Genomic DNA, 16007 nt, shown 5'->3' on the forward strand with positions numbered 1-16007 from the left:
CTTTCCTATTTGATTTTTCACAAAGACAGAGTATCTTTGAGAACTAATCCGTCCTTTTACCTAAGGTCGCTTCAAAGAACAATCTGAATCAATCCATTGATCTCCGGTATTTTTCCAAACTATTCAGATAGAGCTGAACAAAAGCTACATTATCTTGGCGTCCACCGTCAACTTAGATATTATTTGGACAGAACAAAAAATTTAGAAAATCTGATCAACTTTTTGTTTCCTATGCGGATAATAAAAAGGCCTTCCTGTTTCTAAAGTGACTTTGTCCAGATGGCTTTCTTCGGTCATCACTGAAATTCATCTCAGGGGTAAACAGCTGTGCTCAAAACCTAAAGCACATTCAACTAGGAGTTTAGCCACTTCTACAGCTTTTCAAGCTAGACTTCCTTTGGACACTATTTGTGCAGCGGCCACTTGGGCCACTCCTCACACTTTTGTTTCCCATTACAAATTGGACTTGGCCTCCAGGGACAGAGCCAGTTTTGGCTCTACAGTCCTCAGAGTTTGTTCCATTGAGCCACCCAGGATAGAGGTGCTAGGGGCGCGGTCCCATCAAGCAAGAATGAAGGCGAGATTGACAACTTAACATTAAGAAGTTATGTACCTACCATAACGTTCCATGTTAGTTGTCTTCTCTCGCCTTCTTTCTTGCGACCCTCCCTCCATCCCCTGGCCTGGACAGACCTTGTATAAGAAACTATTATGCTAAAGACCATTCAGACCTGGTCCTTTTCCATCTGTAAGTTTCTTCTTCCTTTGGGAAGTATTTTATGCTTGGTGTTATTGCCCTTTGCCAACAAACGAGATCTGGGTACTTACCGCCTTGCATCATGGGATATGGGGCTGCCTCGAGCTGGTAAAAGGAGTTCTCGAGCTAAAGCAGTGCCGAGTCGGAGCCGAGGATCGGCTCCGAACCCATCAAGCAAGAAAGAAGGCGAGAGAAGACAACTAACATGGAACGTTATGGTAGGTACATAACTTCTTATTCACAAACACGACACCTCATACACTCGACACATAACAAACAAAACAAATCCCCTGTCCAAAACCCACACACGCAACACAAGCACACCAAAATCCTTACAAACCAACACTAACCCTTACATTCAACTATCTACAACCCTAACCGAAACCCTAACCCTAAGGTCCGTCACTATCGCACACTCGCCTAACCCGTGCCCTAACTCACTTAACCCGCCCCTAACCCAAAAAATATCACTACTGCACCCTTACCTAACCCGCGCCCTAACCCTAACTCACTTATCCCACCCCTATCCCTACAGACCATCAACATCGCACACTTACCTTACTCGCACCCTTACCTAACCCGCTCTAACTCACTTATCCCACCCCTATCCCTACAGTCAACATCGCACACTTACCTTACTCGCACCCTAACGTCCGTCACTACCGCATACTTACACATCCTTTCCCCATCTCCGTGTTCACAGCGTCGGTGTTTTCCTCCGTCTGTCTTCTGACTTGTCGATCTTCTGGCGCCGGTGAAGTCGTTGTCAGTGTTCTGACTTGTCGATTTTGTCAGGTAGATCCATATATATATATATATATATATATATATATATATATATATATATAAATAAAAATTCATACACACATTTTGACTTATTTTATGAGGCTGATAATGTTCCTATGAAGTTGTAATAGAGTGAATGTAGGTGTCAAATTCCACCAAGGGTTTATTCCATCTTCAGTGCCGTTCCTGTCTTGGCACCTGTCACCTCTGTGTTTTCCTGTGAACATTTATGTTTATACAAGAAAACTTTTCTTCATAGATCTCAAAATTTGTGGACCTTTATAAAGTGTTGGAAACTTCAGACATTGAACAAAAAAACAGTTGTACCTTCACTTAGAGCCTGTAAAAATCCTAATGCATTCACGAAGTTAAATGGCATAATGAACAAAAAAATGTGCATACTGGTTGCATTATGATTCAGTGTCCTTGTCAGCTCAGATGGGTATGAGGAATCAAGTCCTGGTGAGTTTTAGTTGTACCCCCTTGGCTCAATTTTTCTGCTTCCCCAGATGTTGATGCCTATTAGGAAGCAAGCAATGTAGGCATGGCTTCAGTTTCTTCCTAGGCCTTAGTTGTGATGCAGCATATCTATTTACTGTCTGCTGATGTGCTGCTCAAGATGCAGGCCATTAAGGAAATCCCTTCCCTCTCTTCACTTTGCTACTGTGTTGGGAGCTTATGGTTTTTGTCCTGACTAGTGCCAGTAACACTTGTTAATGATGATGAAAGGTGGATAAAACTTGGTTTATATATGCGTGCATGTCATCTACACCCTGGACATAAGAGCTGTTGGCTGCTGCACCTACATATTTTAGTATTGAGTTAATATTCTAAAACAGATGGGAAATGTGATTGCATGTGTCAGTGCAGCCTTAACACTGAGACTACTGAATGTTGCAGATTATAGGAGCTGATAGAGACAAGGTATTAAGTGTGACTACAAGATTGACACTTTCTTGATGTTCTTCGTGTTTCACTGTTGCAGTCATCACATTTGGGTTATCTGCTTGCAGTAGCCCTCAGTCGGCCTGATTAACAGTCTTGGGTCCTGTGTCTGTTGCAGTCTCTTCCATGATATTGGGTCGTCAGGGGTATAAAACATGCAGCCGACGCCATTACATCAATCTTTCTTGCTGTGCAGTGCCAGAAGCAGTTCGCAAGTGCCGGTCGTCAGACTCCTGAAATTTTCGTTTTCAAGTTTCAGAACCGAAGTCAACTAAAAGCCATGTACCTTTTTGGGGAAACATTTTCTTGCTCTAAACCATAATCAGTAAAAGTAAATAATTGCATTACTTGTGGAAAGCAAATACCTCGTAAAGATTTTCATTCGTACTGTATTCCTTGCCTAGGCCCTGACCAGAATGTACCTCACTGTTGGTTTTGTGCCTCATTTAAACCACGATCTAACAGTCATTTGTATATTTTCGCTTCTAAATATTTTGGTGCTTGTTTCAATTATCCTGTTATCTTTTGTAAGCCTTTTGACTGCCTATATTCCAAAAAAATGCAAAGATAAAGACAGAGACGGTCCGCATAGGTCCATAGCTACCGACAACGCTTCTCCTAAGCCAGTCGCCAGTTTGCCAGTACTCAGTGAGGTGCTTTTGCAGCCCCTGATACCTGTTACTTCAGATTCGCAGGCCTCTACTGAGACCCATTTGGAGTCCATTATGCCGTGAGATGCTTCCAACTGTAGAACCTGCGGATGTCTCTACTTTGGATGGGTCCGGAGCCGCTGTGCAGGCACCAGCTTCTGAGGGTGTATTCAGGCCTACTGACTTGCGTATTAAACCAACGCTATCTTCTTCAAGGTCTAAAACTCAAACCATGCCTAGAAAACTGATGCCCAGACCACATAGTCAGGCCTCTATGCCTAAAAACAAATATAAATGGCTGAAGATATTTAATCAGGGGAAGCCAGCCTTCTCCTAAGAAACTTAGGACTGAGTTTGCTTATAGTCAGGCCTCTATGCCTAAAAAACAAATATAAATGGCTGAAGATATTACTTTAATCAGGGGAAGCCAGCCTTCTCCCTCTAAGAAACTTACTTTAATCAGGGGAAGCCAGCCTTCTCCCTCTAAGAAACTTAGGACCGAGTTTGCTTATGATACTTCTGACCAGGGTTCTGAATTTTCTGTTTCCTCTGACCAGGGTTTACCCTTATCTACCTATGAGGATTCTGATACAAAGGACTCTATTCCATCTGCCCCCCCCCCCCCCCCCAAGAGGATTTCTCTTTTGGTGAAATCTCAGGGAGCATTTTTGTTGGGAAAGTCAGGATTTATTGATTCTAAAGAGGCTTAGGGATTTCTTACTCCTGCACCAGCACAGGCCTTTAGCAATACCTCCTGTACTAGATGTAGATTATGCCTTTTCGGAATCTAGCTTGGCCCCTGACTCTCTACCTCCTGCTTCCAGAAAACACCATAGATATTACAGGGTTCCTGACTCAAGTTCCTTTTTAAAAATCTTACTGCGGATCCTGAGACCATTTCACAGGGACCCAAGGGCATTAAAGCTACTACTGCCGAAAATCCTTCCCCCTCTGATAGACTCCAGGGTGCTGGATAGATGGGTAAGAAGGTATACACTTCTGCAACTTTGGCCATTACGGCCTTCAACTGCCAGTTTTATAAGTTAAAGTATCAGCAGCATATTATTGGATTGCTTAAGCAGAAAATGTTGATTCCTGATTGCGCTGAAAATAAGGATTTACAGGATTTACTGCAGTCAGCTGAACAAGTTTGAAAACGTACTTTGCAATGTGGTTTTGATTCACTAGAGGCATCTTGCAGGGCTTCTGTAACTGGGTCTCTACTTAGAAGGCGTACTTGGCTTAAGGAGCAATCCTTGCCAGATCATGTTAAAGCGAAATTACTGGATGCTCCCTTAAACCAGGACCTCCTGTTTGGCAACAAGGCAGAAGTTCTTAAAAGGATGGAGGAAAAAGCTAAATCTATGAAAACTGTTAAAATATTTTTTTACAAGTACAACCTCCAAGGTTTAGTAGGCATTGGCCTTCCAAAAATTGGTCCTTTCCTGCCTCTTCCAGACCTTCTCAGTCCAAACCCAGAGCCAGCACAGCTGCCAGTCTTCAGTCCTAGGGTATGCACAGGACTAAGCAGTGGGGGGTCTCCACTTCCAAATCTGGGAGTAATAAAACTCCCCCTATGGTAAATTGTCTCTGACTTCTTAAAACTTCCAAGCACTTCTCAACTGGCTGCTCATTTGGTGAGGGAGATTGCTCTTCATGCAAAGAACTGGGAACTCATTACCCAGGACAAATGGGTTTTAAATAGTGTCCCAGGGATACAGATTTCACTTCCACACGTTACCAACACCAAGTGGGTGTCAAGATCTACCCCCAAATCAGTGGGCAGAGGCCCAAAAGCAAGTACTTTCTCTCTCTTAAGCAAGGGGGGATATTCAGTTGGTACCAGAAAAAAAGGGACAGGGTTTCTACTAGAGACTTTTCCTGGTACCTAGAAAAGATAATTCATGGCGTCCTATCCTGGACCTGTCTACTCTAAATACCATTTTGGTGATTCCAAAATTCAAGATACTGACTTCACCAGTTGCTCCCTATGCTAGGCAAAGATGCCTGGTAGGCAACACTAGATTTAAAGGAAGCATACGTGCACATCCCATCAGGGAATCTTGCAGAAGATACCTACACTTCAAAGCAGGCTACACGCACGATCAGTTCTCTGCACTGCCCTTTGGCTTATCTACTGGTCCCAGGCTATTCACAAAGTGCCTATCTCCAGTCATTGCATTTTGCAGGCCAAGAAATATTCATATATACCCATACCTGGATGATTGTCTAATTCAGGCAGAAAGGCCAGGACATACTTTTGAATCATCTGGCCTTTGTACAAAGGGTGATAAACTTGTGTGGGGTGCACCATAAACAAAAAGAAATCACACCTGGTACCCAGTCAAAAAATTATATTCCTGGGAGCAAGCTTGAATGTAACTTCCCAGATGGCTTTCCTCACACCAGAGAAACAAATTCAATTGACAATCTACTTCAAACAAGTGGCCACAAAAACCCTTTTGTCTGCAAGGCAAATACTACAAGCCTTTGGAGTTCATGGTCTCCTTTCTTCTAATTCCATATGCAAGCCTGTATGAGGAAACTACAATGGCATCTAAAAAGCCTATGGTGTCAACATTCTCAGGATCTAGAAGCGATGATTCCTATCATACCTTGCCTACTCCTACAGTTCTTTTGGTGGACAGAGGCCTGCCACCAAAACAAGGGACTACCATTCACACTACCCCCTGCCGCCCAAACCCTGACAACAGATGCATCAGACTATGCATGGGGGGCTCACCTGGCTGGGAAGTGCTTTCAGGGCAAATGGTACCCAAGTTAAATGCACCTGCATATCAATCAAAAAGAAATGTTAGCTGTACAGAATGCTCCGACAGCCTTTAAGGACCACATTCTTCCAGGGCAATTAATGGTACAGACTGACAACACTATTATGTGGTACATAAGCAGGGGGGTACACATTCTTACCCCCTCTGCAGACTAGCCGTGGCTTTGTGGAACACAGCCCTGTGCTTCCAAGTGCATCTACAAGCTCAATTCCTGTCAGGAAAACTAAATACACTGGCTGAATAAGCAGAAACCTCATGGACCCACACGAGTAGAAACTGGAACCAAGGACTTTCAATTTGTTGAGAAGCAAATGGGGGAGCCCATATATAGACCCGCTTGCCTCCCCTAGAGTTGTTAATTGGACAAATTTTTCACAAGGACTCCCCATAAGCAGGCTTGGAAAGGGGATGCTCTGTCATTCAGCTGGAAAAACCTATCCGTTTATGCCTTTCTTCCTCTGCCTGTGCTCTCCAAAGTACTATCAAACAAGAGAAACCAAGGACGATTTTCATTGTACCAGACTGGCCACGCCAACATTGGATGTACCCCTTCTTGCGCAGTGTCACTGTTGGCCCCATGGCACCTGCCGCAGACTCCTACCCAATTGTCTCGGCAGGAGAACCAGATTCTGCACCCTCATCTTCAAACACTGAACCTAGCAGCCTAGCTAATTACCATCCCTCAGTAAACCAGTGATGGCATATCATTTTAGAGGCAAGGAGGCCTAGTACTAGAAAATCTTGTGCTGAAAAATGGAAAGGATTCTGTTCCTGGAACCATTTTCAAGGGATGAGCACAGCAGTGCCCAATTTACCTCAGATTTTACAATACTTAACTGAAATGCTTCACAAGGGCCTGTCTTTCTCCTCCATCAAAATTCACGCCTCAGCCATTTCGGCTCATAACACAGAACCTACCCTCTTTTCTCATCCACTGTTCAAGCAGTTCCTCAGAGGGGCCAAAAAATTTACGACCTCCCAGGAAAGCTCCAACTCCAGCCTGGGACCTTAACTTTGTATTGGAAAAACTCACTCTTCCTCCTTTCGAGCCAGTTGCTATTGCAGACTTAAAATTCCTTTCTTGGAAAATAGCTTTCCTTTTAGCAATCACGTCAGCAAGAAGGGTATCTGAATTAAGGCCCTTATGGCAGTGGAGTCTCTCATAATCTTTCATGCAGACAGGGTGTTCCTCTGGACCAATCCCTCCTTTATGCCCAAGGTGTGGTATCCAGTGTGGCCCTTAATCAGTCCATTCATTTGCCAACCTTCTTTCCTAATCCACAGAACAAAGGGGAACGGATACTGCACTCCTTAGATGTGCACAAATAACTTGGATTCTACTTGGAAAAGACTAAACCTCAAAGGAAATCTGAACTGCTGGTGGCATTTGCTGCAGGGGCAGAGGGGAAGGCTATTTCAAATCAAACCATTTCCAAATGGATAGGCCATTGCATTCATTTCTGCTACAAGCAATATGGAAAACCTATCCCACAGGGATCGGACCCCACTCAACCATTATTATTTTACTATTTTACATTTGTTGACCGGGCTAGTCTAACTGGATACATGTCCATTTTCAGTAGAGGCCCGAGGAGATGAGCTCCAATACAGATAAATGAAAAGCTTAGTAATCCATATACAAAATAAGACTAAATGAAAAAATTCGTATTAAACTAGCAGATTTCAGGTACATAAACACAAAAAAGAATAGGAAAGATAACTAAATAGCAGAATTAATTGTATATAAAAAGAAAAACAATATTGCCAGTTAAACATATTCTGTGAAAATAAGCAAAAAGTGTTGTAGTGCCAGAATGCTTCTACTATACAGTATGCAGTTGTAGGTCATTTATAAATAGAAAGACTAAGGTCTAGAGGGGAGGCAGGATAAGTATATACATAATGTAAAAGGAAGAAAAACAAGTATATTTTTCAGTAGGAAATGTAAAGGGAGATTCTGCATAGTGAAGTTTGGGAGGAAAATAAAATTTATAGGGATAAAATATGTACTAATTTCTTGGTAGTGAAGGCTAGGCAGAGTTTAGTTCAATTAGATAGATGGTTGCCTAGTCAGGTTTAGTACAGGGGCACAACCAGTGTGTTTTAAGGTAGGGTTTGTCTATTTTTGAAGAGTGATAGAGAGGGAAGAGAGGAGGTGTCACTGAGGAGAAGATTCCAAGTTTTTCCAACAGCATTGGAGAAGAGAGATTTGCCAGCTTTGTTGTTAGGTTTAGAAATGTATAAGAGTTTTGTGAGAACGCAGTGATTTCAGATTTGTGTATGGAGTGATGAGGGTAGATAGACTAGGAGTGCAGGAAGGTTTATACAGAGTTTTATGGGCGATGGTTAGTTGATCGAATTTAATCAAGTTTTGTAGTTCCAGCCATCCCAGCTGCTTTATATTTAAGCAGTGGTGGGTTCTGTAAGGGTTACCTGTTGCAAATCTAGCAATGTTATTGTAGGAAGTTTCCAGTTTGCTGAGGTTATTTTTTGAAAGGTTAGTAAAAATAGGTGAGGCATAAAGGAGGGTAGAGATTAAATGAGTATGGGCTATAGTTCTAGCTGTGGGAGAAAGGTATGATTTAATTCTGTAGAGGGAGCCAAGTTTTTTGTTGACAGTTTTTATTGTGTTGATATGGATGTCAAAGCTCAAGTTATCAATGGTGATTCCCAGTAGTTTGGTAGAAGTGTCAGGTGATATGATGGTGCCGTTAGTGGATATAACTGAGAAATCAAGTGGAGAGGACTTGTGGGTGGGATTAAAGAGGAGTAGTTTAGTCTTTTTGGGGTTCAGAAGAAAACGTGTAAACCATTGTTCAACTGTGTTAAATACTTCCTGGGTATGAGAGAGAAGTTCAGATGTGGATTTGGCTGAGCATATAAGTGTCGAGTCATCAGCATATTGTATGCATGTGGCTTGGGGGATGGCTAGATGAAGGCCATTAATAAATATTGAGAAGAGGAGAGGTCCAAGTATAGACCTTGAGGGGCATCCAGTGAAACTGGTTGGAGGGTAGAAAGAGTCTTATGCCAAATAACTGCCTGTTGTCTTATCTAGGTAGGACTTGAACCATTTTATAGAAGGTGCATCAAATGATAGTGTGATTGTAGTATGTTGAGGAGAATCTGATGATTGACCATGTCGAATGCTTTAGACAGGTCAATGAATAGTGCTGAGGATAGGTTAAGGTTACGATTTTTGTTAATATAATCTGTAATGGAGGGCAGTGGTAGTACTGTGTGAAGGTCTGAAACCTTGTTGACAGCTGGAAAGTAAGTTGTTTTGCGTTAAGTGGTCAAGTAATTGCCTATAGATACATTTCTCCATGATCTTTGCTAGAGTGGAGAGAAGGGCAATAGGACGGAAGTTGGAGAGCTCAGTGTTTCCGCCTTTATGGAGAGGGATAATATGAGAGACTTTCCATAAGCTAGGTATGTGACCTTCGGTAATTGTCCTACTGATCAGAATGGAAACAGGGAAAGCTATCGATTTGGCTGATAGCTGTAGAAAATCGGCAGGTAGTTGATCTGCAGAGGGACAGCATGGTTTTCGTTTTTGTATGAGGGTTTGGATGTAAGTAGTTGGGACAGGTCCTAAATGAAAAGGAGGGGGTGAGGTAGAGTTGTAGGTGGGTATTGTGAAGCTATTGGGTGTTAGCTGACTAGCCAGTGTTTGGATAGTATTTGTAAAGAAGGTATTGAAAGTATTGGCTGTATTTATGGGGATAGTATGGTCAGTGTCTTGAGGGTTTGGTGTGGTGGATTGACCTGGGTGGAGTAGTTGGTTAATGCTAGTCCAGAATTTGAGGGTTTTGATTAGTTTTTTTGGAATTGTAGGTAGTAATTTTTTTATCAGATAGTATAGCTTTCTTAGTGTAGTTTCTTAACTGTCTAAAGGTTTGTTGGTCAACAGGGTTTTTAGTCATTCTCCATTTGGCCCAGTGTTTATTTCTAAGGTACATTTTGTCTTTGGTTGCTTTTGAAAGCCATGGGGCAGAGTTGGTTTTGACTCAAATCTGGTTGGAGCATGTTGGTTAAGAATAGCCAGAAATTTAGAGTTATGAAGGGAGACCAATTGCATGTTCTTAATTCATTTTCGAATAGCTCAAGGTTAAAGTTCTTTTTGGATCTGATATTTTTGACAGATATAGGATTGGGAGTATGGGTTTTGTGTCTGATAATATAGGTAAGTGAGTGGTCGCTTATATCATCGGGGAGGGTTCCTGAATCATAGTTGAGAGGGTGATGGTTTGAGAATCCAGTCTAATATGCTAGCTTTCTGGTTAGTTTTGTTGATCCTGGTAGGGGATGTAATAGTTTGAGTAAAACCATGTAGGTTGTGGGTTGTAGGGAGGCTGCTGCAAATAGCAGCTCCAGTCAATGTTTATATCTCCTAGGATTATGGTTTCTTGAGGCAAGTATTGGGAAAGGCAGCAAAGAATATTTTCCATGGTGGATATGTTATTACCGGGTGGAAGATGCATTCAGATGATATAGATGGATTTGGCATTGTTAATTTGAAGTTTGGATATGAGAATTTCAGCATTGGAATCGAGAAGGTATTTTACAGTTGTGGGTGATTAGCTGTAGTCCTGATTTAAATAGAATAGCTACCCCTCCACCTTTCTTGGCTACTCTGTCGAGTCTTAGTATGTTATATCCAGGTGGAAGGAATTCATTGTTTTTGGTAGAAGGTTTTAACCATGTTTCTGTTAAGCAGAGGATATCAAAGGAGTATACTTCTACTAGAGCCTGTAGTTGAGGTATTTTGTTTATGCTGCGTATATTGAGATGGGCTATATGGAGGGAGTTAGATGTTTTAGTATGTGGATTGATTGGGTAGGGATTTTGGCTGTGGAGAGTACTAGGAGTATTAGTTGGGCTTGGGTTAGGGTGGATATCTCCATCTTTTATACGGAGTAGTACATCTATGTAGCTTGGGTTAGGGAATTTGTTGTATAGAAGTAGATTTTTCCTGAGATTGAGGGTGTAATATTTCAGATGTTGTATTCTATGATACTTTGCAAGCAGGTATTTAGGTGAAGTTATGTTAGCATGGTTAAGGAGGAGTGGAATGGGTGGAGCATTGGTTTCTTTGTTGGGATAGGGATAGTCTAGATGTAGTGGATATTCCTAGGAAGTAAGTATGTAGGCAAAGATTAGAGGAAGTAGTAGTAGTATGAATAGAGGTAGGATAAGTAGTTGGGTATGAGGTTTATACATTATGCAGATTTATTATTGGATATATGTAAAGGGTGAGGTTGGAGAAATGTGAAGGATATGGTAAGGTGGAAGGGAGTGTTAAGGTAGATGTAAGAGAAGATGAAATGTGGTGGCTGCATCTACCTCTACAGCCTTTCTCAGAGGTGTCCTTACCAGGGACATCCTATAAGCTGTTACCTGGAGTTCTGTACATTCACCAAGCATTACCACTGGCCAGGTTTCTCTAAATCCAGAGCTGTCTTTGCCACTGCAGTCTTGCAGGACCTTATAGCTGGTCCTAATACTATCTAAATTCCTCCTCCCATCCTTAGCTTTGGGAATCTACCCAAATGTGATGACTGCAACATGAAACACTAAGAACTATATAGTAGTTATGTACACTTGCCATAATTGTAGATGTTTGTGTATTCACTGTTGCAGTCCTGGTTACCGTCCCTCCAGCCCCCTGTCTTCTTTTGGCTATACCTCTACTCTCCTTTACTATGCTTAAAAGCTTTTTGGTGTATTTGTTTTTTTGTTGGAGGTATAACCTTGTATTTTTATATATTTAATTGCTTCCCATTGGGGGGCAGCTGACATCTGGGGCAAAAAAAAAACCTGATTTAATTGCGTCGGCTGCATGTTTTATACCCCTGAAGACCTGATGTCACGGAAGAAGAGATGGCAACCAACACAGGACCCAAGACTTTGTTAATCAGGCCAACTGAGGGCTATTGCAAGCAGATAACCCAAATGTGATTACTGCAACAGTGAATACACTCTGACATCTACATTTATGGTAAGTGTACACAACTGTACTTTTTTGTAACTGTTGGGTGATGTACCTGGCCATTGAGAATCAAACTTTTGCCAGAGAATGTGGAAGGGGCAGATTCCAACCCCCCCCCTTTTGATAAAATGTTTTAGCCTCCATCCCAGAACTAACAGTGGGAAGGAAGTAGGAGGTTGTGGTAGGCAACAGGAGGTCATTCGCTCCTTTCCAGCCAAAAGGATAACTCAGCAGTGCAGAGGCTGAGGTAAATATCCTCTCTAAACCAAAAATGTACTTCCCAATTTTGACTGACTTTTTTTTATTTTTTTTTATTTACCTTTAACTTTATTCAGGGCTCAGTGATTCAAACTGACTACAGGCCTTTAGAGTAGGGAAGGTTAGTTGTTCAGGATGAGAGTTCAAGGTCTTTCCATTCCTCAAGATAATGCCACTGCAGGAACTTTGTGCTTGCAATGTTTGCAAAGCTTTACAAAGTTCATCACCTATTCATTAGACTTTGGAAGGCTACTGAATAGAAATCCTGAAGAGTTCTTAACCTAATATCTTTAAAAGAATTGACAGTTATAGAACTATGATGGTAATTTATTGCCATGGTGGTGCAGAGATTAGCTTTGTTGCCTCAGGCAAGAGGTTTTCCAGTTTGATTCTTGGCTGGGGTGCCTTCTGTGTGTATTCTGCATAAATCCCCCTGCAGTCGAGTGAGTTTTAAAGGCGTCTCTTCCGTGAAGGTTGGGCACTGGGCTGGCAGTTTGACACTTCAGTGCCAATCAGTCTACGGACTGGTGATCCACTGTGGTGACCCCTAACCAGAAAAAGCCAAAAGATTTTTTGGGGGTTTTTTGTTTGGTTTGCTTTGTTTTTTTATTTTGTGTGGTGTGGTGTGGACTATGATGGTAATAAATTGTAATGTGGGAATCTTGTGTGAAACTTGCATGGAGACTGCAAGTGTATTTTATCTGCCAAGCTCTTTGTTCTGTCCTATTCAGTCTGTCCAACTCTGCTTGGCAGACTGTTCTAACTGTTCTGTCATGTGTTTACCATTTCATGCAGATGGGAAGATGGCTTGGGTGGAGTTAAGCTGGCTAAATATTACGCACTAGTTTTGTATTTGATTTGAATTTAAAATGTCTGCTTTGTTCGCTTAACTTATGAGGTATTCACGGACGTAACCCGCTATCATTTTAATGTTTTGAAGTGAGACTTGCAGCTGTTGCATGAATTTACATGGTGCCACTGCATTGATATGTTTTTCACAGGAAACTCTCCATGATTCAAGAAGGCAATCCATGTACTGTGGTGAATACATGTATGTGTGTACCATTGACTTGTGTAGTGCAGATTATACTCTGATATGTTCCAGAAGCTAAGTGTGACTGATCATGTCTAATGCAGCACAGGCCACCCTTCCCTGAATATCATGGTAGGCAGACACAGCAATAAATGGGCAATGAAGTGCTGTTTTGCGCAGAGTGCATGTGCATGAATATTAAGTTGCGGAATTGACTACTGAGCATTCCTATGCTGATAGGTTACAGCAGAGTTAAGAGCAGTCATTTGCTCTAACTTTAGACCAACAGTACTGCTAGAGTACAAAGCTGTACCTAATACACAATGGCAGCAACACAGCAAAAAAATTGCATAGTTAATCCAGCCACTGGCAACCAGTGTTGGATTTGCCTTCTGTATGGCTAATATGATGCAAATATGATAGGTGCTCATATGTGGCAAGTACAGTTGTGCTGCCTAGAGTGTCAGTCATGCATCATATGCTTATATTCTCGTCCTAGTTCAGAATTGTGTATCCAATGTGTGGAAGAGTGATTGGGAGGTAGTGTCTCTTGCACTGCCGAAGTGTTGTGGGTTGGACATGGTAGCATGTGCAGCAGCCAGTGTTATAGGTCCATGATGTTTCTGCATAGACTTTACTGTGTCTGATCATGAAGCTGGTTGGTGCATCCCCTCACCCCTCCCCACCTTTACTGCCTAAACACTGTCAAAAGCAGTCTTGTGTGTTATAGTGCAGTGATACTTACTGTTAAGAAGCTAGTATGCATCAAAAAATTCAGTTCATCTTTACTTGTACAGTGTGTTTTTGGCTTATGGAAACAAGTTTGTGAAGAGATCCCTCTTGCCACTGTCCCACTGTCCCAAAGGGTATGATGGTTTCTGAGTTACAGAACTTCCTCCGTGGTTTGTAGTAGTTCAGTGGCATGACTTGATGGCAGTATGTACTTCATTACTGTTTTGTAAAGTTGCATTTTCAAACCTGGTGCCTGTGTTTGGTATTCCTATGTTGGAAAAAAATAGTAACCACATCACATCTGTCATTAAGTGATTGCAATCAAGAGTCCAACAGCAAATGCAGTGTTTTGACTGCAAAATCATAGATCCCTGCATTTAGTATTTTGGCTTGCTTAGGAATTGAATTCACCCATGCGTGCACATAAGAACTAACCAGCTCACTTGAACGCAGGAGGGGAAAAACTATGATATTAACTTGTACATGTTTGTGTATATAAAGTCTGTTCCATCCTTGCAGGGCAGTGTAATAAGTTACCTAATTACTTTAGTGTTTATCCTTGCTTTATAAAGAGTGCTCTTATCTGTTTGTGGTGTTTCATTTTATTGGTTATTTTTTGTGTTCAGTAATTGTTTTAATTGCCATTATTTGCTTTTGTTTTTCTAAACAGGCACTTTATGATCACCTACTGGATTTCCTGGCAGATCGTGGAATTGATAACACCTTTGCTGATGAACTTATTGAGCTGAGCACTGCACTGGAGCACCAGGAGTACATTAAATTTCTGGAGGACCTTAAGAGTTTTGTTAAGTGTCAGTGAACATGGATTAAGCAGTTACTAGAACCAACACTTGGCTCATTACATGTGCAGTGAAGGTTGGACACTTGCTGATGTGCCAGGCTGTAGAGTCCTGATCTGGTAATTTAGGCACCTGATTAAGGAGGCTCAAGTTTGTTAATCCGTTTCCTACTGAAATAGTTCTAGGACTCTTAAATTATTGCACTAATATCTGCTACAAAATTTTATATTTTTGTCCCTTTATAAACATCAATGTCCTTGGTTCTTCAAGTGAAATAATGCTGAATGTGGTGGCTAAATGTAATAAAGCTATCTAGCACAAACATTTCAAGTTGGTCAGACCCAGGTGCATGTCTTTGATGCTTACCAGGTAGAGGTACTTGTCTTCCTTCTCCATTATTATAACTTGTGTTTAAAAAATGCCTCCATGTAGTGAACTGTTAACTAAAGATTTCTGAAGGTAAGTTTGCATATGGAAGTAACATTTTGATCTGGAGTGGGGAAGCTCATTCTGATTAGCCAGTGGGCTTTAAACCTTGGTCATTCAGTCAGTCCCCAGATTTAAATGCTTTCCAGGCTACTAATTCCTTACCTTTATCGATAATGTTCTGTAAAATGTCTTCTTTCAGATGTCTTGGCACACCTCATTCTGACATCAGAGCAAAACAGCCCCATTTCCAAAGTTTATTTTTTTGTGGACAAAAAGTTTGAAATTTGAAGACTTTTTGTTTACTTTGCCTGCTAAGGTTTTTCATTACATGATCTGTAGCTCCAGTCAGACACTTCTATTTTTGCTTTTGAGTGCATTTTAACCACCCCTGGGCCTCACTGTTTCTTTTACTGCACCTTATTACTAAACTTGCTGCTCTGTAGTTTGTTTGGCAGTATTTTTTACTGTTTCATCTGATTTGTGCAGTTATTTGAATACCTTACTCCAACTCTTATAATATTTGCTATGATTGGGTGTTGATTGAACTGCTCTTCATTGTCAGTGCTGCAGTATCCTTAGCTCTTAAGGGTTATAGCCTGCTAAGGATACAACAGCTGGGCAGCTTTCAAGTCTTACGGGCACCTTCCATATACCCAAAAACATTAACCAGCCCTAGCAGAGCTGAAAGAGGAGGATTTGGTTGCTTACCCCTTCAGAGAATTTCTGCCGTCAAAAATCACTTTTTGCCTGTTTTTGAGGTTTGAGGGTCAGCAAACGCTGTTCCATTGCTGGGCAAGTAAGTTCCCTTCAGGAGGGAAAGCTTTCACCTTTTT

The 16007-nt window shown here is 41.5% G+C and overlaps 1 protein-coding gene across 1 annotated transcript in view; it reads left to right on the plus strand.

The window, feature by feature from the left end:
* Nucleotides 1-15072, plus strand: part of LOC122787378 (complement C1q binding protein) — a 213045-nt gene extending 197973 nt beyond the window's left edge. The window contains exon 6 of the mRNA XM_044054043.1: nucleotides 14616-15072. Coding sequence (XP_043909978.1) covers nucleotides 14616-14765 — 150 coding nt within the window. The 3' untranslated portion in view covers nucleotides 14766-15072. The remainder of the gene's footprint in view (nucleotides 1-14615) is intronic.
* Nucleotides 15073-16007: the final 935 nt, after the last annotated feature.

The sequence above is a fragment of the Protopterus annectens genome, chromosome 13.part0 (assembly GCF_019279795.1).
Source record: "Protopterus annectens isolate FY-2018-M chromosome 13.part0, PAN1.0, whole genome shotgun sequence".
NCBI classification, from domain to species: Eukaryota; Metazoa; Chordata; order Ceratodontiformes; family Protopteridae; genus Protopterus; species Protopterus annectens.